This window comes from Malaya genurostris, chromosome 2 (genome assembly GCF_030247185.1).
Source record: "Malaya genurostris strain Urasoe2022 chromosome 2, Malgen_1.1, whole genome shotgun sequence".
In the NCBI taxonomy this organism is placed as follows: Eukaryota; Metazoa; Arthropoda; class Insecta; order Diptera; family Culicidae; genus Malaya; species Malaya genurostris.
In genome coordinates, this window is record NC_080571.1 from 12,018,732 (window position 1) to 12,044,041 (window position 25,310).

Below are 25,310 nucleotides of genomic sequence, written 5' to 3' on the forward strand. Positions count from 1 at the left end.
GAGTGAAATTGTCATAGAATAACACGCACACACACAAAACTAGATTTATGAAAGAATTTAACTGACAATAATGTTTCAAAGAAAATGTTTGAAAGCAATATTAAGAGTGTTTGCATGGTTTTATTCTAGTGCAAATTGTTTTATATTTATTTTATTTTTAGTGTAGGTAAAGGGTTTTATAGAAGCTTAAACTATGATATTACTGGTTAAAAGAGACACTTCTTACAGTTGTCATAAAACAGGTAGTGATTGAAAAATCAATTACAAAACTCCTATAAACCATAAGGCATTCGAATTGTTACTTGGGAAAGCAGTGTTAAACTCATTTTTTACCCATTTCTACTACCGAAAAACGGAAGGAGGGAAAAGATGAAAATATTCCAGACCGGCGTAGTTGGTAGAGCATCTTTGCGGTAAACAGAAGGGTGAAAGTTCGAGTTCTTCATCTGGGCGATACTATTTCGTAAAAAAAATCGCTATTTCATTTATTTTCATCTTTTCTCTGTCTCTTGCTCGTTAGTAGTGAGGGGAAAAAAACTAATTTCTATTTCCAGATCTAAGAAAAGAAGCTTGTTGGATAGAGATTCGAAAAATGAGATTAACCTTGAGATTGAAGAGATTTTTGAGACTAAGGTTGGTGCCATAGTGAAAGCGTCGCGCGAAGCGTCTGGCCGCGCGTGTGAGCTAGTTACATTTGATCAAAGCAAACCTGTCAGAGTGAATGCGATGCGAAAACAGTACATCGCATTGAATCGCTTCGCTTCAGTCCGTGTTCCGCGCTCACTCTGACATCAACCTAAGGTATAAAAGTGGCGTAAAAAAGTTAAAACGCCGTTGGACCAATTGTACTGCTTTTCAAAGAAAATGTTTTCTTTGTGAGACCAGGGACATTTCGACCGACGTCGTGTACGATATACTACACATTGTTGTTATCGGTAGCGAATTTAATGCCATAGCGCTCAGAGGCTAATTGAATGTACAGGGTCCGGCACTCGAAGTGTAACCAACTTCAGACCGCTCGCGCAGCTGACGCACGGGCATCAGCTCTCTAGAAATTTGCTAAATGACAGTTCGGAGTTGTATTGTTTACAAGCGCAAGAAAGCATTTTGCCAAAAGTGAACGCGAAAAAAAAAAATCTTGACTTGAGAGAGCGAAGGAGTTGCTTCGTTTGGCCGAAAGCGGTCAATTTCCGAACATTGTATTTTCTGACGAGAAAATTTTTCCAATTGAGCAATTTGTAAACTCTCAAATCGACAGGGTTTACTTGACCGACCGTTCATACGAGAATTTGAGTCATCGATTGGCCACCAGGAGGCAGCACCCGCAACAAATAATGGTTTGGGTCGCTGTAACCGCAGATGGGCGCTTTCCAATCGTTTTCATCGAGCCTGGCGTCAAGGTAAATGCGACATATTATCGGGAAAGTATTCTGGAGGTTGCTTTGAAGCCGTGGGCAGACAAACATTTCGGTGGTAGACCATGGACGTTTCAGCAGGACTCGGCACCGTCTCACAAAGCTCGAGTGAACCAAGAATGGCTGAAAAACAACGTTCCGAACTTCATCACGTCCACACAATGGCTCTCGAATTCACCAGATGCGAATCCAATGGATTATTCTCTTTGGGCCATTTTGGAGAGCAAAGTCCGAACTAAAAGATACACCAGTCTCGAGGCGCTGAAAAAAGTTATTGTCCGCGAGTGGGCCTAAATACCTGCAAGTCACATTCGGCAACTTGTGATTCGTTTTTTGACCGTCTCAAGGCCATAGTCAAGGCAAAAGGTGGTCATATCGAGCAAAAGTGAATTGATTCTGAATTTTGCATTATTTTTACACATTTTGTACTTTGAATTAAGTAAAAGTAATTTTCCAAACTGAATTTATGGCCTTTTTAATTGGTTACACTTCGAGTGCCGGACCCTGTACACTACACTATTAGTTTTGTCCAGTTTAATCTCTTGTACCATCTTCGGATCAAAATGTATTTTATCCGTAGAGAATTTTTTTTTATTGAATATCAAATACGGCAGTATTGTAATAATAATGCTCATATTGCTCACTACAAATCATTACACATTACTTCAATCTTTCCTACCGATAGCGGTATGAATCGAAAAGTGTCAAAACAAACCGTCGGCACTTAATAGGCTGCTGCATTCTGTGATTACCAATTATTTCACAATTCAGGTGCATTTGCTTACTGAACCATTTTTTCTTATTTATACATTTTTCATTATATTGGAAACCGATGTGTGAAAATAAAACAATAATTCCAAAGAATAAAACAATTTGTCTGTCTAAATGAGAATTTATTCAGAAATCTTTCTGAAAATTAATCAGAGCGTTTCTATTTAGAGCATCTTAATCTGATTGCTTGCCAAAGATAAGAAATGTTATCAGTTTTGGTTTAACAAACCATAGCCACATTGTTAATGAATTAATTACTAAGGTAGATTTTGATTCTTATCATATCTGAAAATCTTTCTATCTCTTCCATTAAGCATTCACCAATATCATCGAATGTTATAAATACTTATTATAAAACTAAACGATAAGTATTTATATGAACTCTCACTCTAAAACAACCGATCCGATTTGCAGGTTGCCGGCACCCCGCAGGAGATACCCTTTCTCAGCATATTGCAGCACCTGCTACAAATCGATCCGAAGGAGCCGATCAGCGATATCATCTGGGACACCGCCGAAACGCTGGTACACCGTGCCACTCTGCTTGAAAACAAGGAAGCTTCCGTACGCCTTTTGCGTGCACCGAGCATACAGAAATTCGCTTGCCCCCACTGTCGGAGCGATATCACTAGTCCAACCCGAAGGCAATCGGTGGGCCCCCTCACCCCGGGACCAAACACAATTAGTTCAATACATTCACCACCATCGTCCTTTGCGGCAGCACCAGCGCCGCCTCCACCTCCACCACCTCCTAACTTAGCGCCACCTCCTCCACCACCCCCTCCACCTTGTGCACCGCCTCCTCCGCCACCACCGATGGCCGGTGGTTCTGCAGCACGCGGAGGACCCCCGATACCACCAGCGCCACCTGCACCCCCCGTACCTAATCTGCTGTCTGTGAAGGCCCATGAACTCAACCGACCGAAAACTCCGGAGACACAGATTGAAGTTATCAAGCCACTGCCTCAACAGGAAACACCAATCCCAAGATCCAAAATGAAAACCATCAACTGGAATAAGATTCCACCGCAGAAGGTTTTCGGCAAGCCAAATATCTGGTCCATCGTTGCCGACTCTCATCAGGATAGTCCAATGACCGATCTTAACTGGGACGAAATGGAAGGTTTGTTTTGCCTTCAGCAAACCCAAGGTTCACCGAAGCTTGGTCGCGAGAGTGGCGCTGGAGGAACTGATACTCTGGAACGAAAGTCACGAAAGGAAAATGAAATTATCCTACTGGATGGGAAACGCAGTTTGAATGTCAATATCTTCCTCAAGCAATTCCGATCTTCCAATGAAGATATCATCACCCTAATCCGCAATGGTGAACACGAGGACATCGGTGCGGAGAAACTACGTGGCCTATTGAAAATTCTACCCGAAGTCGATGAACTGGAGATGCTCAAATCATTCGATGGAGACAATAATAGACTAGGAAATGCGGAGAAGTTTTTACTACAACTGATACAAGTGCCTAAGTATGATAACAAAAAAAATCCGCTCATTCAAAGCAGTTTTGCGTCATATAACAAATATTGTTTGTCATTTCAGTTACAAGCTTCGAATCGAAAGCATGTTACTAAAGGAGGAGTTTAAAGCAAACCTGATTTATCTGGAACCAAATATAAATGCAATGCTTTATGCGGGTGAAGGTAAGGATTGGACCGTGAACATAAAAAAAAATTCAAAACCTAAAAACAATTAATTTCAGATCTGATGAACAACAAAGCACTACAGGAAGTTCTGTACATGGTTGTGGTAGCCGGTAACTTCCTGAACTCCGGTGGGTACGCGGGAAATGCTGCCGGCGTAAAACTATCTTCGCTTCAGAAATTGACGGACATTCGGGCGAACAAACCGGGAATGAATCTGATACATTTCGTAGCGCTGCAGGCAGAGAAAAAGAATATCGAACTACTGGAGTTTCCCAGCCAAATGTCGACATTGGAAAATGCAACAAAGTATACTACTCTCAAAATGGCATTTTCTTACAACATAATCACGATCGTTTTTTTTTTGTAGAACCACTGTGGAGCAAATTAACAACGAAATCAATGCCATAGACAACCGTATCAAAAAGATAAAACGACAGATTGAACTGCCAAAGACCGAGGAGGAGATCAAATATCAAATGGGAGAATTTATCACTGTCAGTGAATAAATTCTTGAAGTTCGAGAAAAAAATGGTATTAATGTACACATTGTATTACAGGCGGCCGAAAGGGATATCCAAATGATGCAGCGTGCTTTAAAGGAACTGGAAGCCATGCGTTTACTGCTAGCGGACTTTTTCTGTGAAGACATTGCAACATTTAAAATGGAAGAATGCTTCAAAATATTTCACAACTTCTGCGAAAAGTTCCAACAAGCTGTCAAGGACAACGAGAAACGGCGGGTTCAGGAGGAACAAGCTTTACAGCGTCGGAAACAGCGTGAGGAGCAACTGGCTCTAAAACGGCGACAATGTAATTTTATTTAAACTTGAAACCTGCAAAAAGGGACATTTGAATAGTTTTTGTTTTTATATTGTTATACAGCGAACCAACCGGGAACTCCTGTATCCGATTCCGAAAATAGTCTGCTCCTTGATCCAGCGCAGTATGACATGCGCTACAGTCCAGCGATGTCTCGAAGACGGATAGGATCGTTTGCTAGCAATGGGGAACCGGTGCTGTTACGTGAAGACTGTGCATCACCGGACATCACTCCAAACGGAAGTTTACGCAGACGTCGTAGTCGAGTGCTCTCGGAAGAGGACGAAGGTAATCTCATGGACTTTCTTCGTTCGTCCGGTCACGAAAGTGGCAGTCGGGAAAGGAAATCTGTGTCGTACGGTGGAAGTCTCGATCGATCCTGGGCTCGTCGAGCTCGTTCCGGTAGTGGCAGTAAAAAGCGTCCGGATCTGCTTAATGTGGATTTCGGCAATGACAGAGAACGCCCGAGTTCGCCTTCACCACTAGTCGAGTCTAAACCAATGCCAGTGGAAGAAAACAAACCGAGGTATGAATTCTCTGTACTTGTTTTTGGTTTCATTTGAAGTATGTTTTTAACTGAAGTTAGACTAAAGTTCAGGAAATTAATTCGTTTCAATACTTCAAAATGAGATTTTTCCCTTTTTTCTAATTCCCCTTGTTCTCGAATGCTTACGAAATGAAGAATTTCCAGGGAATGGCGTCAGAAAATCGAATCGTGGTTGCAGGCGAACGAAGCGGACGAGAAACAGAACGAAGATTATAAGAAGAAACGGAAACTGCTGGCAGTAAACCGTCGATCGTACGAGACTGATAATGAGAGCGATCGGGGCAGCAAACTGGATCCTTTGCCGGAAGAAAAGCAACCTTCCGTGACTTCACCCGAACGACCTCTCGATCAGTTACCAACCAGCTACAAACGCGTCTATCCCGATTGGAGGCCATCCAGCACGTTAGAAAAAACCGACGTTGTAGGAACCATGGAAGCCATAGCTGGTAAGATAGTGATTGTAAGATAAGATTATAACATTGCAAATAAACTGACTACAACTCATTTCAGGAGCAATTCCGTCAGCGCAGGATAAATCGGCTCTTCGGAAATCTAGCCTAAACAGTCAGGAAGATCTGGACAATCGACGATATCGGAGGCAACGGTCACGCGAAAGCGCTCCACCGAGCTCAAGTCTTCAGTCCATACTTGAGGAAGATAAACGTAAATCTGTCATCCAATCTCTAGGTGAACGGCCACCATCCGATCGGTTACAAATTTATATCCGTCGAGGTTCGGACAATACCTCACAGCCGGAAAGCACTGTAACATCACCAAAACAAGCCACAAGCACAAACGAAAGCAACAAACAATCCATCTACATTCGTCAACCGCTCGGAAACGACTATTCCAAGTCGAAATCCATTCCAAACACTGAAAAGCAATCGATTTACATCCGACCGAATGACAACACTCCGTCCACAATCTCCTCAATCAATTCGTCCTGCACCAGCACTAGCGATAATCAACTACCGGAGGCGATATCAACGGTAGCACCGCCGCCACGAAGAACGCGTCGAACGCACCAAATATACGACGAGAAAACTAACAACAAAATCGAAATTGATTCGGACAATATCGAAACGCCGCCATCAATTCGAAAGAGTTTTAATCGCGATCATCAAACCCCCCTCAACAGCAGTTCATGTCGGAAGATCCACCCATCATGTGATCAAACCAATGAATCTGAATCAAAAGGTCTGGTGGAGTCCGAAACTCTGGGTGATGGACAGTTCGATCGGTTTTCGTCGACACGTCGAACACGACGGTTCAAGCGACCTGTTGATCTTAGCAGTGGCAACGAAACTACCTCACCGGAGTCTCTACCGGATAGCCAGCTGGCACTAGAAACGGTACGAAGTCCGTTGGTGGCAGCAGTTGCAGAGATTGAATCAACTGAGAAGCAGAAAGAACTGCGACTGAAACGGTGGCAGGATAAACTGAACACATCCAGCGGAGTTGACGAACGAGGTAAGAATTCGGAAACAACAGCTAGATCAACACGAACCGGCCGTAATATGAGTAGGATAAGTCAAGATGATGTCCGGCAGGCTATCCGGAGTCTTAAGTCCCCTACACCGGAAAGAAACTGGAGTCCATCTAAAGAAATACTTCGGGATGCCCCTAGCACTGTGAAGGTCGCTAGTCATGAGTTGAACGACGAAGGTTTCGAAGAAACCCAGAGTCTAGTTTCCGATACTCCGTCGCATGGCAAAGAGAGTACGTCTTCCTGTAACGAGTACGGGTCTGACTTTAAGAACAAAAAAAATGTAAGACCCTCCGTAAGTGGAATGGATGGTAGTCCGAAGAAAACTTCCAGTAGGATTAATCCAAATCTTCCCAGTATATTGATAAACAAGAATCAATCTGCGTTGGAGCGAAGCAAATCTCTGAGGGGAACTCCGCCATCTCTAGTCAATAAGAATATGTTACCACGTCGAACGAATTCGATGCGGAAATCCGACTCTCCGTTGATTGGTGCTAATGTTGCCAAACATCACTTGGATGTGGAGCGAAGCAATTCACGAACGAGCCTCAGATCGTCACGCTCTTCGCTGAGTAGTGCAGTGTCGACGAAAACAGTCAAAAAGGTGCCATTACGTCCCAAGTCATCACCCCTCACAACAGCCAGTGGTCCGAGTACCATCCCCATGTCACTTTCTGCAAATAGTTCCCCCATCAAGAGGCCCCTAAGTGCTGGCAGCTCAAGGGTACCTCTCTCGGGAACACCGGCAAGCCGAAGTAGCTCCAGTGGATCCAGTATAGGACCGAACTCTGCCACGATAACAGCTGTCAGGAAACCTCCACTGAAATCACTCGGTTCCAGTGCCCTGGGGCCTAGTACTAGCTTTAAAGAAAACCAAAATCAAAATACAGTTCGTAGTAAGCTGCAGATAAAAACAGCAAGTAATTCCAGTATAGCCAATTCTGGAGGCGGCAGTTCGTCTGGTTCCAACGCTACGACACGGGTTAGTGTTGCCCGGAGTATCGCGAATGCTTCGTCTCGCACCGGAGGTTTCATGCGTCCAACTACTTCCAGTGCTACCAAAGTCAAAGGTAAATAAATCATCCTGCGTTTGTTCACTGCTGGAGTTACGAATCGTCGTCGTCAACTGAACACGCTACAACACGCTGCTGATATATTCTTGAATAAAAAAAAAACACGCTGCTGAAATAATTGCATAAGAAAAAAGAACTTCTTTTTATGTTCAATTTTTGAGAGATCGTAACGCGCACTTCATATAACGAAAAACTACTCTTCGGTTATTGTAGGTCGTATTTCCGCAATTTTTCTGCAATGGATCGGAAATTGTTGCACTACGACGAATCACAGCTTCGATCATGCAGTTGATCTTTTGTAATCTTTGTTTGAAAATGCCCCTTTCACAATTTTGAGCAAATCAAAACAAAAAAAAACATAATGAATAGATATCTCCGTCCATTTAAGTCCTCTTAGAATTCAATTAAATCATACTCAAATTTGGTCTGATCAAAATATTGCTAACGAACTTAGTAATACTACTATTGACTATGGTTTGCGCTTTAAGAAACAAGATATTCTTTGAATGGTGAATACGATGTGCTAGCAAATGCCAAATAGAAATCTGTTAATATTTTGCATATTGATAGCCCTGAGAGGAAACAAAATTATATTTAAAAAAAATCGCAAGTCTGTTGTTCAATCGAAATAACTATACCTTAGCTTTTGTAAGAAGGAACGATGCGAAATAAATCTTGACTAATAAGTAAATATGTATGCTATTGTAATTAGGTGCGAATATTAACCGTTGTTTATTTACAAAACTTCTGCTTTCATAAACCACTCGCCGTTTTTCGCAGCGATTCGGGTGCAGATGCAAGTATTATGTAAACGAGACGAACAAATTAATACACTTGTGGATATGAGTGACTAATGTGCATCGATTGTAATCTGCAACAACAAAAAAAGATGCAATTGCTTCTTACCACAAATCTCTCTCTCTCTATTAGGCTTTGTTCGACGTTTTTTCAATCGAAAATTTTCCTCGTTTGACAAAAAAAAAAACATTCGTAAGAAGATGAATTATACGGCAGTAGTTGTTAAATTGTTGAAAAAACCCGAAGCAATTTATTAAGAAGTTCATATAACAATACTACCAACTATGTAGGATGGAATGAATCGTATGTCGTTGATAGCTGTTAGGAACGGATAAATTTCACTTTGCCTCTAAGCCAGATAGATTCGACTATAAGGGCTAAATTTTCTAAATCTATAAAAAAAATCGCGTAAGTTTTGCCCCTGAATAATACAACAAACTTAAAGTAAAAACAAAACTCATTCCCTCTAATTAACGGCTCGAAAAAATATTTTTCGTATAACTATTTTGTATCATCTGGTTTCGGATCAAAATTTTGGGTATAAACTATACATATTTTTCAGATAAATTGAATCGGACAAAATTCAATCAGATTTTAGAAGCTAACGCAAGTGAAAAATCATGCGATTGTAAGTTATTGGATACTAATCGTACTAACCATACACACTTAGTTTCGAGCGTGCATAAAATAGAGTAATGCTGAAAGCAAACAAACGACGCACGTGGTCCGAACTCAACTGTTACTGGAACAGCAATAGGCAACAATGTTTCAAGAGATTGTGTACATTTTAAAGACGAAATAAATTTTTTACGACATCCATCTTTTTAAGTTTTTCATCCGAAACAAACATCATTTTCGGGTGTCTCTTTTGTGTTGAACACCATTTTCAACGAGAATTGGTTGTTACCAATGACTCCCAAATTTGGAGTCAGAGATGATAATTTTTATTGAAGCTTTTCTAATTGGTCAGGAAAAAGGAAGAAGGACAACAATTGTAATCGAGTCCCGGAGAGCCGAGTATCGTATACCATTCGAATCAGTTCGTCCAGATCGCAAAATGCCAGGATCCGCCATCTAACTTTTTTTTTGAACTAGCGATTATTTCGACATTGGTAACCTTAATGACACTTCTGATTTGACAGAAACTTAGTTTTATCTTTCCGCTGAACGAAAATGGTTGTGTATACGCTTGAGAAACGCGTGAAAATAGTGCCAACTGGGCTTGCGATCAGCTTGAAGAAGACGCCGATTTTTGCCGAAAAATCCTCTACTCGGATGAGGCATATTTTCATCTCGGCGGGTATGTTAATAAGCAAAATTGTCGCATCTGGGGACGAAAAACCCGCACGTTATCATGGAGAAGCCGATGCATCCTCAGAGAGTGACGGTTTGGTGCGGATTTTGGTCTGGCGACATCATTGGGCCATTTTTCTTCGAAAATGAGGCAGGAGCTACCGCGCCATGATTAGCGATTGGTTCTTCCCGTTACTTGAAGCGGAAGACTTGGACACCATTTGGTTCCAACAAGACGGCGCTCCGTGCCACACAGCCAACGCTACGATCGATCTTCTGAGCAGCACAGTCTTCGAAGATCGAATTATCAGTCGAATTGCGGATGTCGTTTGGCCGCCTCGTAGCTGCGATTTGACGCCGTTAGACTATTATCTTTGGGGGGCTGTCAAAAATAAGTACTATGTGGACAAACCAGAGACAATTCAAGCCATGAAGGACAACATTCGTGCAGCCATAGCTGAAATAAAGCTGCATACAATCGAAAATGTACTAATAAACTGGATCGACCGTATGGCGTACTGCAAGGCTAGCCGAGGCAGCCATTTGAATGAAATTATATTCAACAATTAACCGGAAGAATTGTACTTTAATACGAAAAAATAAATTTTGAAATCGGATGAACCGTTTGTGTTTTATTGCATGTTTAAAAAAAAGTTACATGGCGGACCCTGTATATTTTGTTAAGAGGCGGGTAGGGTCTAACACTTTTGAAAAATCATTTATTTTTTTCTTTGTATTTTCTTATAGTTAAACATATTCTAATTTCACTAATATTCTGTGAAATTTTCAAGCCTATCAGAACAAAACTCAGCAAGTTATGGGACTTTATCTTTGTTTATCTCATACTGCGAATAAATAAGAACTCGGCGCATAGACCCAAGACTTCTGTTTTGATTGACTTAAAAACTAGACAAAACATTCTTGAAATGTTTCATTATAACAAACTATAAACGAAAAAATATGATTTTTTGAAAGTGTTAGACCCTACCGGCTCCCTTGAGTAGTAAATTATGTCCATTAATTTCATAGACAAAAAACTTAAAACGCGTTTTTAAGTTGTCCATCGTCATTCAAAAACTACTGCACCAATTTCTTTTAAATTTTGCACACGCTTTCTACATAAAAAACACCAGACCCCAAAGTTTTCCTTTTCGTTGTTTGTTACTTTGGGTAGGTTTTACAGCTTCAAAATGGCGGATTTTTTCGAGAAAAATCGTAGTTTTCACTTTGAACAACCATCAAAAATTCAAAAAAATCAAAAAAAAATTAAACAGAAACGTTGGAGTCTAGAAAATTTTCTACTCTAACTATGCTGCTTTGATTTGTTTACTTATGATTAGTCTGTGCTGAGATACAGTGGACACCGCAAATCATGATTTTTAAGAAGCGTCCTCAAAAATACCTCTTCACCGACTTATTTCTCAATATTTTTCCACGAAAAAATCACAAAATGTTGTTTGAATGATGCTTTTCAACATGCAAAACATTTGAATTTATTTTGTTGAACGATAATTCAACGAAAAAAATTTTAATATGACGATTTTTTCATCATTTAGACCCTAAGTCCCCCTCCGTTCGGCTGCCACAACTTGCTCTTTTAAAACACCAATTTTTTTCTACTGTATCTGTTAGTCAAAAAACAATGTTTACGATTTCAATGTGTTGATGGGCAAATAAATCAAATGATAGCTGTTAAAATGAACAATATATCGATCTGTTTTTTTTTTCCTAATAGGATTCTAAATGCTCGTAGAGTCAGAAAAATATTCAGAAAGTACGAGTTCTTCATGATGAACTCTCTGCTGGTTTCAAATCAGTTTTATTCCCAATAGCTTAACTAATTTATATTCTATGAGAAATCTTTCTACAATTGATCTGATTCTAGCAGATCAATCAATAACATTCAGGGTTTCAAATTAAACAATGATTAGTTCAATTAGTTATATATTCTACCAGCTTAGAACTAATCGACTACTATCGGATACTATCGAATGTAAACCCTGAAATTGTTTTGCGAAATATAGATATAGCCGTATATAATTTAAACCATTACTTTATTGAAGTTCCAAAAGCTCAAACCAAATTCAATTCACCTTCATCTACATCAATATCAACGTTCTCGTGATCCTACTATGGAATAGTTGAGGAACTTTAAAAGAAAATTAAACATAGATTCACTTAACAAATCAATCCGTTTTCTAAAACTATTCTAAGATTCTAAAACTATTCTAAGATTCTATACTGGTCTTCAGAAACCAGTTTCAACTCTCAAAAAAGGAACTCAAATACTTCCTCTAAACGGTGAATAAGATCAAAGTCGACGACTCTTTCAATTTTAGGCGTCTTTTTGACATATAAGCATAACACAAGTATTGTCTCAAGATGACATTATTAGCAAACTTAAAAACATGAAGGCTCCTAAAAATGTTGAATAATTTTATTAAAAAAATTCCCTATGTTACCTTGAAATTTTGGCATAAATTTTGTAAGTATGTTGAATACTTATTCAAAAATTTTACAAAAATCCAACAGAAGCATCCAAATTATCCTTATCTTTCAAAATGAGCTTTCATTATGCTGTTATTGATAACAACTAAAAAACTCTGATACTTCCTGTTTGATTTAAAACTGCCTGCAAGCACCTAAAAATTGTTGGACGAGACATGTGGTGTTGGCCCAATTTCCAATAGACAATAAGTTGTTTCAACACTTGTACGGAACATTTCGCTCAAACGCAAAATTGGGTATTGTCTCCTATTTTTCAATTGTTGAAAAAAAATCATTATGCTAACAACTGTTACTCATAGGTGAGCTAGTAATATTTTCCCCGGTTTTCCACTAAAATTTTCGACTTTTTCCGGTTTTTCTCGGTAAAATCAAATTCCCGACTTTTTCCCGGTTTTCCCGGTCACTTGCCACCCTACTGACAATGGCTACCGATTAGAGTATTTCGGAGGCCAATTAAGATTTTTTTACGTTTTTTGTTGTGCCGCTTCAAGTGATGGTATAAAATTTTTAACACACTTTAACCCGAAGTCGGATCCGGATGAAATTCAGCAATTGCATATAAGACCACGAGACCTTTCATTTGAATTTAAGTTTGTGTAAATTTGCACTTAGAAAAGGAGAGTTCTTTATTAATACAAATACAATTTCAAAATCAAAGGAAATTTTAAGGTTATTTAAGGAAGAGGGAGTGTAGCAAGTAACCTAAACATGGGAAGTGTAAGGAAAAATTGACCGAATTTTACGAAGAAATGGTACTTCTTTACGAGTACAGCATATTTCTAGCAACTAAGTGAGAATCACAAAAACATTCACGAGAGGGAGATGAAAAAGTATGCTCAACAAAGGAAGGTAACATTGATCTGAATTGACGAAGAAATCATACAATCAATGAGCGTTTTGTTATGTAAATTGAGAAGACTGTCGACAGAAGGTGAAGGAAATAAATTTACAAGATTTGTACTAACTGAATCGTTATTCCTTAGTACGAATGAAAAACAGCTTTTCATTATCAAATAATCATTATTAGATGGAAATTACTTGGAAATAATGATATCATAAAAATTTTTATAAAGAAGCAGGAGTAGCAAGCGTTTATGGTTAACCTAAGGTATGTTAGGTCGGATGTGACGAGGAACGTTAATTCAAGTGCGTTACAAATACAAACACATATACTTTTTGGATATCAGAGATTACAAGTTTCTAACAAAAGATATCAAATATAAAACTGGCCCGATTTTATGAGAATAGCGTTAAAAATTATGATTATTGTGAGATCTGAGATTAGACACGTGTCGTGTGCAATCTGAGCATGTACGGAGTATTGTTCAATCGGGTTGCCGTCTAAGTTGTGTTTCATTTCATTTCAATGGGCCTTCACGAAACATTTACGAGCTACGCCGGGTAATTCAGCTAGTTTGTTATATTCGGACAAATACGAGATTTTTTGAAAAGATCCAAACATTAAAATCATACCTCGGAACAGAACAGCGAAATCTCCTAAACGTGAAATCAATTCCTATGTGTACATTTCGTCTTCGACTCACCAGTGCATCGGCAAATTAGGTTGATTAATTTGTCACAGTTTTCGCATCTAAGTACCATGTATTTACTGAAGTACAGAAAGTAAAAAAAAAACTAAACACAAACCGGTGCACATGCGGTACCAAAAACCCCTAAATAACTACCATCTGTTGACTGCCACAAACCCCGTTTTGTTCTTTCGGTACTTCAATGCTACTTTGGAGTGTAAATGCAAATTGTATTAACGTTTTCTTAGCGGTTTATGTTGAACCGTTAGGTGGTGTTATCAGTTTAACATAAACTGTTGATTCACTGATGAGTCGAAGACGAAACGTAAAAATTAGAAATTAGTTATATGTACTTGAAACAAACCGGAACTTTAGCGGTACCAAACCCTCTAAATTACTAATGAAATAAATAATAACCCAGATTCTGTAAATCGCCACGTTCTAAGTTAGAAGTTATTTCATTTCACATATAAATGTACGAGACAAGGCGACAATTTCTCAAATTTTCTAAGAAATAATGTTACTCACCTCATCCCGAGCAGCAAAATCGTTTATTGAAATCCGTTTTACGGTAGCAAACTAGTCGCTTCCACTTTCACATCTGACAGCAACGGTCCACCCATGATACCACCATCGTGCAGTTCCAAATCTTCCTCCTTTATTTGTAGGCAGCTCATTCGATTCGAATTCAGCATCAGACCCATCCGGTCTTCCAGTTTGACCACATCGTTGTACATTTTCCGACCGAACCATTCGTCGTGTTCTTCGATGAATTCGGAAAAGCTATCCAAAAACTTTAGCAACAGTTTCAGCTTCTCGTCAGCTATTGTCGTGGCGGACAAAAACTCGGGCAATTTCACGATCAATCTGGCCAAATGAGTTGCACCGTAAATCATCGAAGGTTCAGCTGGAGCGTTTATCGGTAGAATCTTCCAACTGAAAGCATCCTCTAGGATTTCCTTAGTCTGAAAGGATATGGTTATACTAGAACGGAATGCGGATTTTAGCAAAGAATACGCTAGCGTCTGAGCATTTCTTGGCGCAACTGCTTCCGATTTAATTGAATTTAGATCTAGCATAAACTCATTCTCCTCATTCTTATGGGAGCGTAATCGTCTTCGCTTCTTTTCTTCTTGTGTTGCAGTAAGGTTGCTAACACTAGCGGAATCCAGATGATCCATACCCGGATCGGTAACCGGAGATTCTAACCGAACAGTTAATAAATCAAGCGATAAACATGGAGGAGCCACATACGTAAAGTTGGCAAGATATTCTTCCGAAAGCACCAACTCAGCCTGCTGTAGTTCGTTTGAATACAGCAAATAATCCTTCAGTGTAAAATCGAAGTATAAACGTAAACCATCCGCTACTTCCTTACAAAGCTCGATATTTGTCCGTATTGCCTCGTAATCTTTTGTTTTCTGATCACCCTTCATAAAAGCGCTGTTTCTACGCCGGTGTTTGGTCTGCTCTTGCCCCACCTCGAAAAGTTGTCGAATCGCGTAATGACGAACGAAATTCTCCAGAATTGTAACAATTGGAAGCTGAGCCGGAACTTCGATCAAATTGTTTTCCGAAATCATTTGATAGTCGAATTCCAGTATTCGTTTTAATTTATCACCGACTTGAAGATACACTTTCTCTTCCTCGTGATTGCTTTCAACGGAACTACTGTAATATTCAGTATCGGGGTCTAAATTGGCTGGAACTAAAAACACGTTAATATAATTACAAAACTATCGCTAGACAAATCACCACTAACCATCAATGTTAAAATCTGTTTCTTCGCGACCGAATCCGTTACTGCAAGAACTACCCTCTTCCGATGAAGCCAAATTAGTCGTCTTTTGCGCGCAAGCGGTAAGGCTTTCTATACGCGCCGTCAAACTTTTCTCTCTTTGCTTCTTCCGCTCCTTCCGGTAAAGATAAGTTCCCCTGAAATTACACACAATAAATATAAATGGGAATCCATACAAAAAATAATATAACCTACTGATGAAGTTGTGATTTTTCTGCCAGATCCTTCTGCAACTGTCGGTTTTCTTCTGAATCTTTCAGAAGAAAGTCCTCACTGACCTTCCGATCCCACGATGAATTCCATCCTTGAAAATGAATCATATATTCAATCACACGTCGGCCTCGTTTGTCTCTTCCTTCTGATACGTCCAAAACCTAGCAAAAACCAAAATATTATTTTTTTTTTCCGGTAAAAACTAATTCAAGCTTTTTTTAACCTTTGAATCGTAAAGAACTTTTGCTTTAGTGGGATCCGGCTCATAGCAAAGTACTTTCTCTCCATCCATAAACTTGTACTTATGCCCCCGAGTGGACACCATTGTTGAGGAATCAATTTTGAAGCCGTTTGATTTAAACTTTCCTTCTAATTAGAAGTATTTTCGGAATATTTATCAAAACAATATTGAATTGTTCACTATTTTGTAAACCAATAAAGTATAAACAACGATGCGGCTGTCAGTGAAGTTAGAAGTACACTCTTCCGAGAAAGACTTCTATTTTATGACTATTCTGCATACCGCAATCACAGTACCTACACTCAAAAAAATCCACACGTTAACCTTATGTAAAAAACACGTATATTAAAAAAATGGCTTTGTCATTGGAGTTTACATGATCTTCTTAACAACCATTGGCATATTGTCGCAAAACTGAAATGTAGAGGCGCTGCTTGTTTAGAGATGATTCTTTCAGCAAGAGCTTTTAAATCGGCAGGAAAATTTCTAATTACTCCACCTTTTCAACGATTTCTTATGAAAACGGGCAAATTCATTTGAAAAATCATAGTAGAAGTTGAAGAAAAAGTTTTTACCGTGAGGTAGTAATGTTGATCTTAGTTCATTGTGCGAAATCTACCGTTTATTCAGAATAGAGCATTAAACTTGGTTTGATATCATTTTTCAAATGCTTGGAAATAACAAACAAATTATCAACAAAAATAGTACTCGATCGCTTTACATTCTAGTGTCGTAGACTTTATACTTCTATTGAAGCACCTTCGAGTTTACTCAACCGTCGTTGTCGAAAGTCGTTCACAGAATCGATCTTTCCCTCCATACCTAGCGTCGTCTCCGTATCGATTTCCACCTTTTCTTCTTTTTTCTTTTTTTTTTTTTTTTTGATCATACCTGCTCATTTCATTCCTCCCATTTGTTCCTATGATCATACCTGTTCATTTCACCCCTTCGGAATTCTTGGTACACACAACTCAATTTCATACTATTATTTCTAATGTTATTTTATATGACACAGCCATCGTTTGAAGTGTATTGTTATTGAAACCAAACTTTTCACATATTATTTCGAATTTATTTCGTGGACCTATTTGCTAAAATTTAACTTAATTTTATTCAATTTTGCCAGTGAGTGTAGCACAGTTATTATTATGATTTTTTTGTTTAGTGTACATATTCCAAAAAAGAAAACCATTCACATCTTTTTTTTTTTTTTTTTTTTGCTATGTCTTTTTGACAGCTGAGACCGCTTACGGTCCATCTCGCTAAGTAATTATTATTTTTGTGGTAAGTTCAGTTAATATATAGGCTGATTCACTACATCCTTTCCCTGCTCTACTCTCTTTCGAGTAGAGTAAATAATTATTTGTGTAATTTTAGGATCAACTATAAATATGAGAAAAAAAAGAAAAAAACTAAGAAAGCGATTTATTTTTGAATTTTATTTAAAAAATAACGGCGTTTCTATATAAAAATTAATTTTCTCAAAGCTATGTGAAACAGTTTCCGTTGAAAAGATTAGTGAAACACACGGTACACATAATCATCGTTAAATCTTGCAGGACGTTTTATTGTGTGCCGACTACGAAGTGACTGTGCCGGTGATGGATTGCTATCCTCTGAAGCGATGCTATTATACGTTTGATTATGCGATTTCTCGCTGATTTCACTTCCAGCTTCTCCAAAAGTAGGATCTTTTTTGATTTCTTGTACATTTCTTGCATATTGTATTCCCGTTTTACTCATCACTACTATTTTTGATCCTTGTCTAGCCACTACTCTAAAGCGCTCCGACGAGTATGTTGTATCAGTTTTAGATTTTTTTTGATGAGCAAGCAAAACTATGTCACCAACTTTGATATCGGATAGTTCAGCCCCCGTGCCGAATCAGCATATATCTTACTGGAGAGCTTGGTTTCTGCATCTCTGTCTTCAATTTCTTCTCTGTCTAATTTCTCATTCGATGACCTCCAGAGACTAGGAAATGTGCCACGATACTTCCAACCTACTAATAATTCGAAAGGTGTTACTGCAAGCCGAGAGTGAGGAATCAGTGTATTGTGACGGTGGATGTATTCTTGAAGTGCATAACGCCAATTTCTACCGTCCAGTTTAGCTGCAGCTAATGCTTTGACGATTCCCTGGTTTTGTCTTTCAACAGCACCATTAGATTGAGGGCTGAGAGGTATAGATTTTCTAATTTCAATTCCTTTATTTTTCCAGAATTCAATAAACATTGCGCTTTGAAACGGTGGACCATTGTCGCTTTGTATTATGATAGGAAGTCCCCAGATTTGGAAAACCTCACACAATGCAAGATTTGTACTCTCTGCGTCCAACGATTTCATTTCGACTACATAAATGTATCGGGAATAGGTGTCAACTACAACCAAGAATTCACCTGTTCCGAAGTTGGGAACCGACAAGAAGTCGATCTGTAGGATCTCCCAAGGACCACTGGGTAGTTCTCTCGATGTAAGTGGTACCGGTGGGTTGCGTCTGGACAAAAGAACACATGTTTCACAATTCTTGACGAAACGTGAAATTTCAGCAGACATTTTAGGCCACCAAAAAAATTGGCGCATTATGCGTTTCATTGTATTTTCGCCAGTGTGGCCTCCATGAGCAGATTCGAGAGCTTTTCTGCGAATAGAACGTGGTAAGATTGCGCGTTCATCCTTGAACACTAAAAATCCAAGACAGTGCAACTTCTTTTTATGAGCTTCATATGCTCGAGTTTCCGGTGACCATTTATTCTTCTGTAGCGACTCTCTTACTAATTGTAACTCTTCATCTATTTCTGACATACTTTCTATTTCAGCCCATGTAATTTCCATACATCCTGTATCCAGGGCATATAAAAAGTGTTTTTCTTCGTCATCATCAAACGATACGCTCTCTTGTGTCTGTGGTATAAGTCTGGATAATGCGTCTGCTACATTTTCGTTGCCTGGTATGAGCCGAATAGTAAAGTCATACTGCTGTAATCTCAAAGCCCAACCTTCAGCACGCGTCACTGCCCTTCTTCCCATTCGATGGTTGGTGTTGAATATGAACTGATTAGCCGCTGCATCCGTGCGAATTACGAAGGATGCAGATAACAAATAATAGCTAAATCTCTCCACTCCCCACACAACAGCTAGTGCTTCCTTCTGCGTATGTGGATAACGTTGTTCGGTTGGAGAAAGAACTTTTGATGCGCAAGCTATGATCCGCGGTTGTTCATTGACACTATATTGTGTTAGTACCGCTCCAAGTCCGGTGGGTGATGCATCAACAAAAAGCTCGATACGATCAGACGGATTGTAGAATCCTAAACGTTTAATCGTCTTTAACGCTTCGTTCTTGAAATAGAGGAATTCGCTTTCTTCGTTTTCAGTCCAATAAAATTTTTCTGAAGCAGCTAATGCTCTTAAATATTCTGTTTTGGTTGCACGGTGAATGATGAATTTGTCCACAAACGTAATCAAGCCCAGGAAGCTTTTGACTTCGGAACAGTTGAGCGGAGTCCGGAATTGTTTTATTGCAGCAATTTTTTCTTCTTCTATCATCCATCCCTGATGTGTTAATGTGAAACCCAGAAAATTTACAGTTTGTCTACCGAAGACGCATTTGCTATCATTCAGTTTAACGTTGTGATTTTCAAGACATTGTAACACTGCTGCTAAATTTTTGTCATGTTCCTCTTTTGTAGATCCGTACACAAGGATATCATCCAGGTAATTCCTGCATCCTTTACATCCACCTAATATTTTCCTTTGCAGAGTCTCTTGGAATAAATCAGGTGCATTACAAAGCCCAAACGGCAGGCTCACACATCGAAACATGCCAAATTCCGTGAAGAAGTTGGTTAAATGCCTCGAACCCTCATCTAATTCGATGTGGAAAAATGCACTGGATATATCAATAGTGGAAAACCATGTGGCTCCATTCAATTCAGCCAAAATCTGTTCTAACGTTGGCATAGAAAAGGGGGTCCGATAAATATATCTATTAGGGCCCCTTAGATCAATGACCAATCTGATGTCTTCTTTTCCTTTAGGAACCACCAACATGGAAGAACAAAATGACGTATTCATTCCCTCTGTTACTGGCTCAATTATATTTGCCCTTATCAGTTCTTGGATCCGATTTTCCACCAATGGTTTCACGGCCACTGGAACACTGAGGAATATATTTCTACAGGGCGGTTTGGATTCATCATAATAGATTTTTACGGGCGGAATGTTGAACTTGGGAAATATTTCGCTTGTATACACCACTGCGATTTCACCAGCATATGTATGTTGGTAAACCGCCGCCTGCGGTTGTATGGGGACCTTGAGTCCGAGCATTAAAACACTATATCGCGATGCCGTTGTTCTACTCAAAAGAGCCCGTTCTTCTTTAACCACATAAAACTTCTCTAATAGAACTGGTCTATTATCGGAGATATACAGATATGCATGAAATGTAGCAGTTACTTCAATATCCTTCACAGAGGCATATGCTTTCAGGGACCTATCCGTTCCACTAGTAACATTAAACATTTCGTTTTTGTGTTTAGGATTTAACAACAACTGACGGAACGAGTCCTCGGTGAAGGTATTGACTTGTGCACCAGAATCAATGAGGAATTTGCAGCGCATTCCCGCTACTACAGCATATATTGTTCCATCCTCTAACAATTTTGATTGATCAGGAAAACATGTTTTATGAAGATCTGATATCGCTGACACATGTTTAGGTACCACCCATTCAACATTACTCGTGAGCTGTCAGGAATGATATATAAAAAAATAAATTCTATTATTTTCATTCAGTTCATTTATTACTGTTTCAAGTATCGTAAATAACAAGTTGTATTTTATTTTCTGTTTAAGTATTATTATTATTATTATTATTATTTTTTTTTTTTTTTTAGAATACAGTATTTTATGTTTCTTACTTCAATTTATATATGTTAATCTTCTCTTTCGACACTTACCGGATCTATAGGGGATACACATTCTTCAACCTTCTCGACGTTTGCTATCTTGGCCGGGATTGTCTCTAAACCATTCTCTGCAGGGCGCTTGTATGCACTTGTTGTACATGCTCGTTGAATATGACCTACAATTCCACATTTGTTGCAAATTTTATCTTTAGCATTGCAAATGTTTGCTGAGTGATAAACACTGAAACAACGCCAGCACCTATCACTACTCTGAGAGTTAAGTTGAGGCTGATTATACGTTCTTGTAAATGTACCTCTTCCTCTCTGATTGTGAACGAAACTTCGACGAGCTGGATTTCCCCGAACGTTCCAAGAAGTTCCTCTGGTGGAACGATTTGCTTCCCAGTTCTGGTATGATCTTACCGGGGCAATCAAAGCATGAGTTTGATTTTCGGATTTTACATGTTTCTGCAACACGTACTCTTCGTTCAGTCTTATTGCTTCCAGTTCACGAACCTTATCGACAAGGTCCGTAAAGCTACCTTTACGGCTTAACATTTTCAAAGCAGTGGTCCTTACGTCCCGGTTCCTAGCGTGTTCCGCAACTGTTGCGACTATTTCTTCGAACTCTTTATCATCGTCATATTCGCATAGACGTGCTGTTGAGCCAACTCTTACAATGAAGCTTAGATCAGATTCCTCAACTCTTTGTACCATTAACGTCAGACGTCGTCTCATCAACATGACGTCCGATCCAGAACCAAAAAAAGTTTTCAGACGATGCATGACGTTGGAAAAGGGTGTCAAATTTGAATCTGGTGCATCAGCTTGAGATTTGGTATTTCTGAAAATCTCAAGTAGGCGAGAACCGGCCTTAACGTTGAAAAGTGTGTACATAGTCGCCTCATCTTCGATGCCCGCTAATTTCATTGAATCGATGAGCAAATCTTTCCACAGTTCGAAAGTCTGACGATGGATTTGTTCATCATCGGATGCCTTACATTCCGGTACGTTGATCGACGCTACCGATAATTGGTTCATTGAAGACAGAAATCTTGATTCCTCCAGATTTCTTGATGTACCAGGATAGGATAACAAGTGTCGGGTACTGCACAACCCATTTTGGGCGTCAAAATTGAAATTATGGTTATCAAGATTACTTCCAGCATCGTGTGCATTTAAATTTGCCCTCAGTTCTTCATTTTCCTTTTGTGATTGTTCAAGCTCAATAGCTAACGCAGTTCGTAATGATCGTTCTTCCGCTAGTTGTTCAGCCAACTCCATCGACGAATCAGACGTCTCCATGTATCGTGGAGCACGAACGTATTTCCCTGTAATCAAATCAAGTAAAATTTTGATTACCTTATAAGTTAGAGACCTGGTCGCTCTAGTTTTATATTAAGACGTTATTAAAAAAAAGAAAAAAGACCTGATAGTCTCCATTTATTTTTGAGTCATCGCTCTAGTCTAAATATTTGATATGAAGGTTTGCTTAAAAACGACTCAGAGACCTGCTCGCTCTGACAGTCCTGCGAATCTCAGATATCTGTTTGCTCCGATTATTGTGAAAGTTTAGAGGCCTGCTCGCTCTGATTATTATAAAATTTCAGAGACCTGCTCGCTCTGACAGTTCTCAAAATCTCAGATACTTGTTTGCTCCGATTATTGTGAGAGTTTAGAGGCCTGCTCGCTCTGATTATTATAAAAAATTAGAGACCTGCACGCTCTATAATTTTCTTTTCAAAGCGCTTGGAATACCTACTCTTCATTTTAGTATAAACCCACCTGCCGACTGCGCCATGTCGTAGACTTTATACTTCTATTGAAGCACCTTCGAGTTTACTCAACCGTCGTTGTCGAAAGTCGTTCACAGAATCGATCTTTCCCTCCATACCTAGCGTCGTCTCCGTATCGATTTCCACCTTTTCTTCTTTTTTCTTTTTTTTTTTTTTTTTTGATCATACCTGCTCATTTCATTCCTCCCATTTGTTCCTATGATCATACCTGTTCATTTCACCCCTTCGGAATTCTTGGTACACACAACTCAATTTCATACTATTATTTCTAATGTTATTTTCTATGACACAGCCATCGTTTGAAGTGTATTGTTATTGAAACCAAACTTTTCACATATTATTTCGAATTTATTTCGTGGACCTATTTGCTAAAATTTAACTTAATTTTATTCAATTTTGCCAGTGAGTGTAGCACAGTTATTATTATGATTTTTTTGTTTAGTGTACATATTCCAAAAAAGAAAACCATTCACATCTTTTTTTTTTTTTTTTTTTTTTTTTGCTATGTCTTTTTGACAGCTGAGACCGCTTACGGTCCATCTCGCTAAGTAATTATTATTTTTGTGGTAAGTTCAGTTAATATATAGGCTGATTCACTACATCTAGTACTCGAGAAATCAACATTACACTGGTTTTTGTTTAATGTTGATCCGAAAAAACCTAACCTTACCCAATTTCACACATTCCTGAAGATTTTCCATGTTTAATCGTAGTTTACACTAGAAAAAGTAGTAGTAATCACTTTGAAATCGATTTTCTTCTACTCAGAGTGTACTTTTATTGCTGATATCTATTTGTACTATTGATAAAAATGTTGCAAATCACTACTGCCGATATAAAAATTTCCGAAAGAATCCTCCTTTTCTTGGTTCTATTTTTCATTGGCAGGTAAATCAGCTTTGCGACAATGTGCCAATCAGTTCATGATCAATTCGTACTCGCAATATGGCGTTGAAAAACCTCGATCAAACAACATAGGCCAAATTCTTTTTGACCCTTCTACGATATTTGTCACTGTGATTTTAGGATAAATAATTGCTCATTAGTTTTATCGAAAGTTATAGAGTCTAGCTATTTTCTATTATACTTTCAGGTCTAATATTAGTACCAAGCAGAGTATAATTTATAAGCAAATGAACCATTTATTGAGTTTACTAAATGGCTCTACGAAACCAACCCCCTACAACTCAGTTTTGTTTTGTTTTTCTCTAGATTGTGTTCCAGTACGACAATCTTCTAAAAGTGGATTTAAAAAATCATATCTTGAACTACTAGTTCCAGCTGAATGCATTCCTTAAATGAAACAATGTTTGCATCAGTTCAGCTGCTCCGGAGAAAGGATCAGATCATACATTTAAAACATTGCATTCTGTATTTCTGATAGTTTTCACCAGTGATTCAACAGAAACAAAATTTTATGTCATTAAAATTTAAAAGTGACGACAGCTGTTCGTTTGGGATCAGAGATTCTAGATCCATCCATTCCATCTTGAGTTTATGTTTGTTATAACTTTACGTTAATTCAGACTTTTGTAGGATTATTACTCTTATAGTTATTATTAAAGTTTCGTTACATTCGTTGCACGGTGTATATCAGATTCCAGCTCTCAAGATTTTTCTGAAAATCTGGAAATTTCTAAACTAAGCTACAAACATTTTTTTGCCGACTTTTGAAAATCACGATTTTCGCATTCGCAGACATTCGTCAAAATTTACAAATCTTTATTTATTTTATTTTTGCTCTTAAATCTTTATTTTATTTTTGCTCTTAAATCGCTAAGGTCTTTTTTATTTTTGCTCGCTAAACCAATTTCGTGCTCCATTCATTAAAGAGAACTTGAGTCCACAGACTTTTCTACCTGGTATTTTTGGTGTATAAACAACTCAACGCCTTTTATGTTTTAGTTTATGAACCAAGAAAACGATGAGGTTAGCAAATTATCACATAGAGCCAGTGTTGGTGATTGCCGAAAATTTGACAGAAGCTGCTATATTGCTATCTAAATTGTATACAACATTTTCAATCCGGTAGAAGATGCTACAAGAACTCGAGTCTCTCAATGTATGAACCGCGAGAGAATTTTTCTACATTTCTTCGCTCCACTTCATACTCTGAGTATTTCACGGCCCATGAAAAAATATACAGTCTGATAATGATCGTTGCTGTGTAGAATTTCCCAAGAGAGGATCGCAAGTTGACAATTATCGCAGAAAATCGAATCGATGGTTCATCTTGATGTTTCTCATACTAGGTTGCAATATTTCAAAACCCTAGTGGGGAGCATTCACATACATTTTCATAGACACAACTTATACAAAAGTTATATGCACATAGTTAGAATAAGCGGCAATAGTAAAATGATTCTATCGCAATTATCCACTGCCCATACAGAATCGGATCGCGAAATGAGAATAAGCGACCGTTTGTTGCTTCAGAGAGAATCCCCACAGCAGCG

General features: G+C 38.6%; 3 protein-coding genes across 6 annotated transcripts in view; 1 reads left to right on the forward strand and 2 right to left on the reverse strand.

Moving 5' to 3' along the window:
• The window catches only part of LOC131432759 (inverted formin-2), a 167,795-nt gene extending 158,416 nt beyond the window's left edge, over positions 1 to 9,379 (forward strand). For 3 of the 4 annotated variants that reach the window (XM_058599260.1, XM_058599261.1, XM_058599263.1), the window contains 8 exons: positions 2,601 to 3,664; positions 3,738 to 3,838; positions 3,898 to 4,147; positions 4,209 to 4,335; positions 4,399 to 4,651; positions 4,724 to 5,186; positions 5,343 to 5,653; positions 5,718 to 9,379. In XM_058599260.1, the coding sequence (XP_058455243.1) occupies positions 2,601 to 3,664; positions 3,738 to 3,838; positions 3,898 to 4,147; positions 4,209 to 4,335; positions 4,399 to 4,651; positions 4,724 to 5,186; positions 5,343 to 5,653; positions 5,718 to 7,771 (4,623 nt within the window). In that variant the 3' untranslated portion in view covers positions 7,772 to 9,379. The remainder of the gene's footprint in view (positions 1 to 2,600; positions 3,665 to 3,737; positions 3,839 to 3,897; positions 4,148 to 4,208; positions 4,336 to 4,398; positions 4,652 to 4,723; positions 5,187 to 5,342; positions 5,654 to 5,717) is intronic. The other variant, XM_058599262.1, reaches the window with a different exon arrangement.
• A 5,047-nt stretch (positions 9,380 to 14,426) lies between these two features.
• LOC131432295 (protein male-specific lethal-3) lies at positions 14,427 to 16,369 on the reverse strand. Its single transcript, XM_058598490.1, has 4 exons — positions 16,129 to 16,369; positions 15,888 to 16,066; positions 15,657 to 15,829; positions 14,427 to 15,602 (listed from the first exon to the last, which is right to left on the reverse strand). The coding sequence occupies exons 1-4, from the start codon at positions 16,228 to 16,230 to the stop codon at positions 14,461 to 14,463; spliced, it is 1,596 nt and encodes a 531-aa protein (XP_058454473.1). The 5' UTR covers positions 16,231 to 16,369; the 3' UTR covers positions 14,427 to 14,460.
• Positions 16,370 to 21,085: 4,716 nt separating this feature from the next.
• On the reverse strand, positions 21,086 to 23,308 carry LOC131426882 (uncharacterized). Its single transcript, XM_058589633.1, has 2 exons — positions 22,844 to 23,308; positions 21,086 to 22,389 (listed from the first exon to the last, which is right to left on the reverse strand). The coding sequence occupies exons 1-2, from the start codon at positions 22,857 to 22,859 to the stop codon at positions 21,086 to 21,088; spliced, it is 1,320 nt and encodes a 439-aa protein (XP_058445616.1). The 5' UTR covers positions 22,860 to 23,308.
• Between the last annotated feature and the right edge of the window lie 2,002 nt (positions 23,309 to 25,310).

What these genes read in the sequence shown, in the direction of transcription:
- LOC131432295 (XM_058598490.1), bottom strand. Translation starts at nt 16,230, where the DNA reads ATGGTGTCCACTCGGGGGCATAAGTACAAGTTTATGGATGGAGAGAAA. An exon ending in GAAAAATCACAACTTCATCA is followed by an intron (nt 15,830 to 15,887) that starts GTAGGTTATATT and finishes GTGTAATTTCAG; the next exon opens with GGGAACTTATCTTTACCGGA. An exon ending in AACAGATTTTAACATTGATG is followed by an intron (nt 15,603 to 15,656) that starts GTTAGTGGTGAT and finishes ACGTGTTTTTAG; the next exon opens with TTCCAGCCAATTTAGACCCC.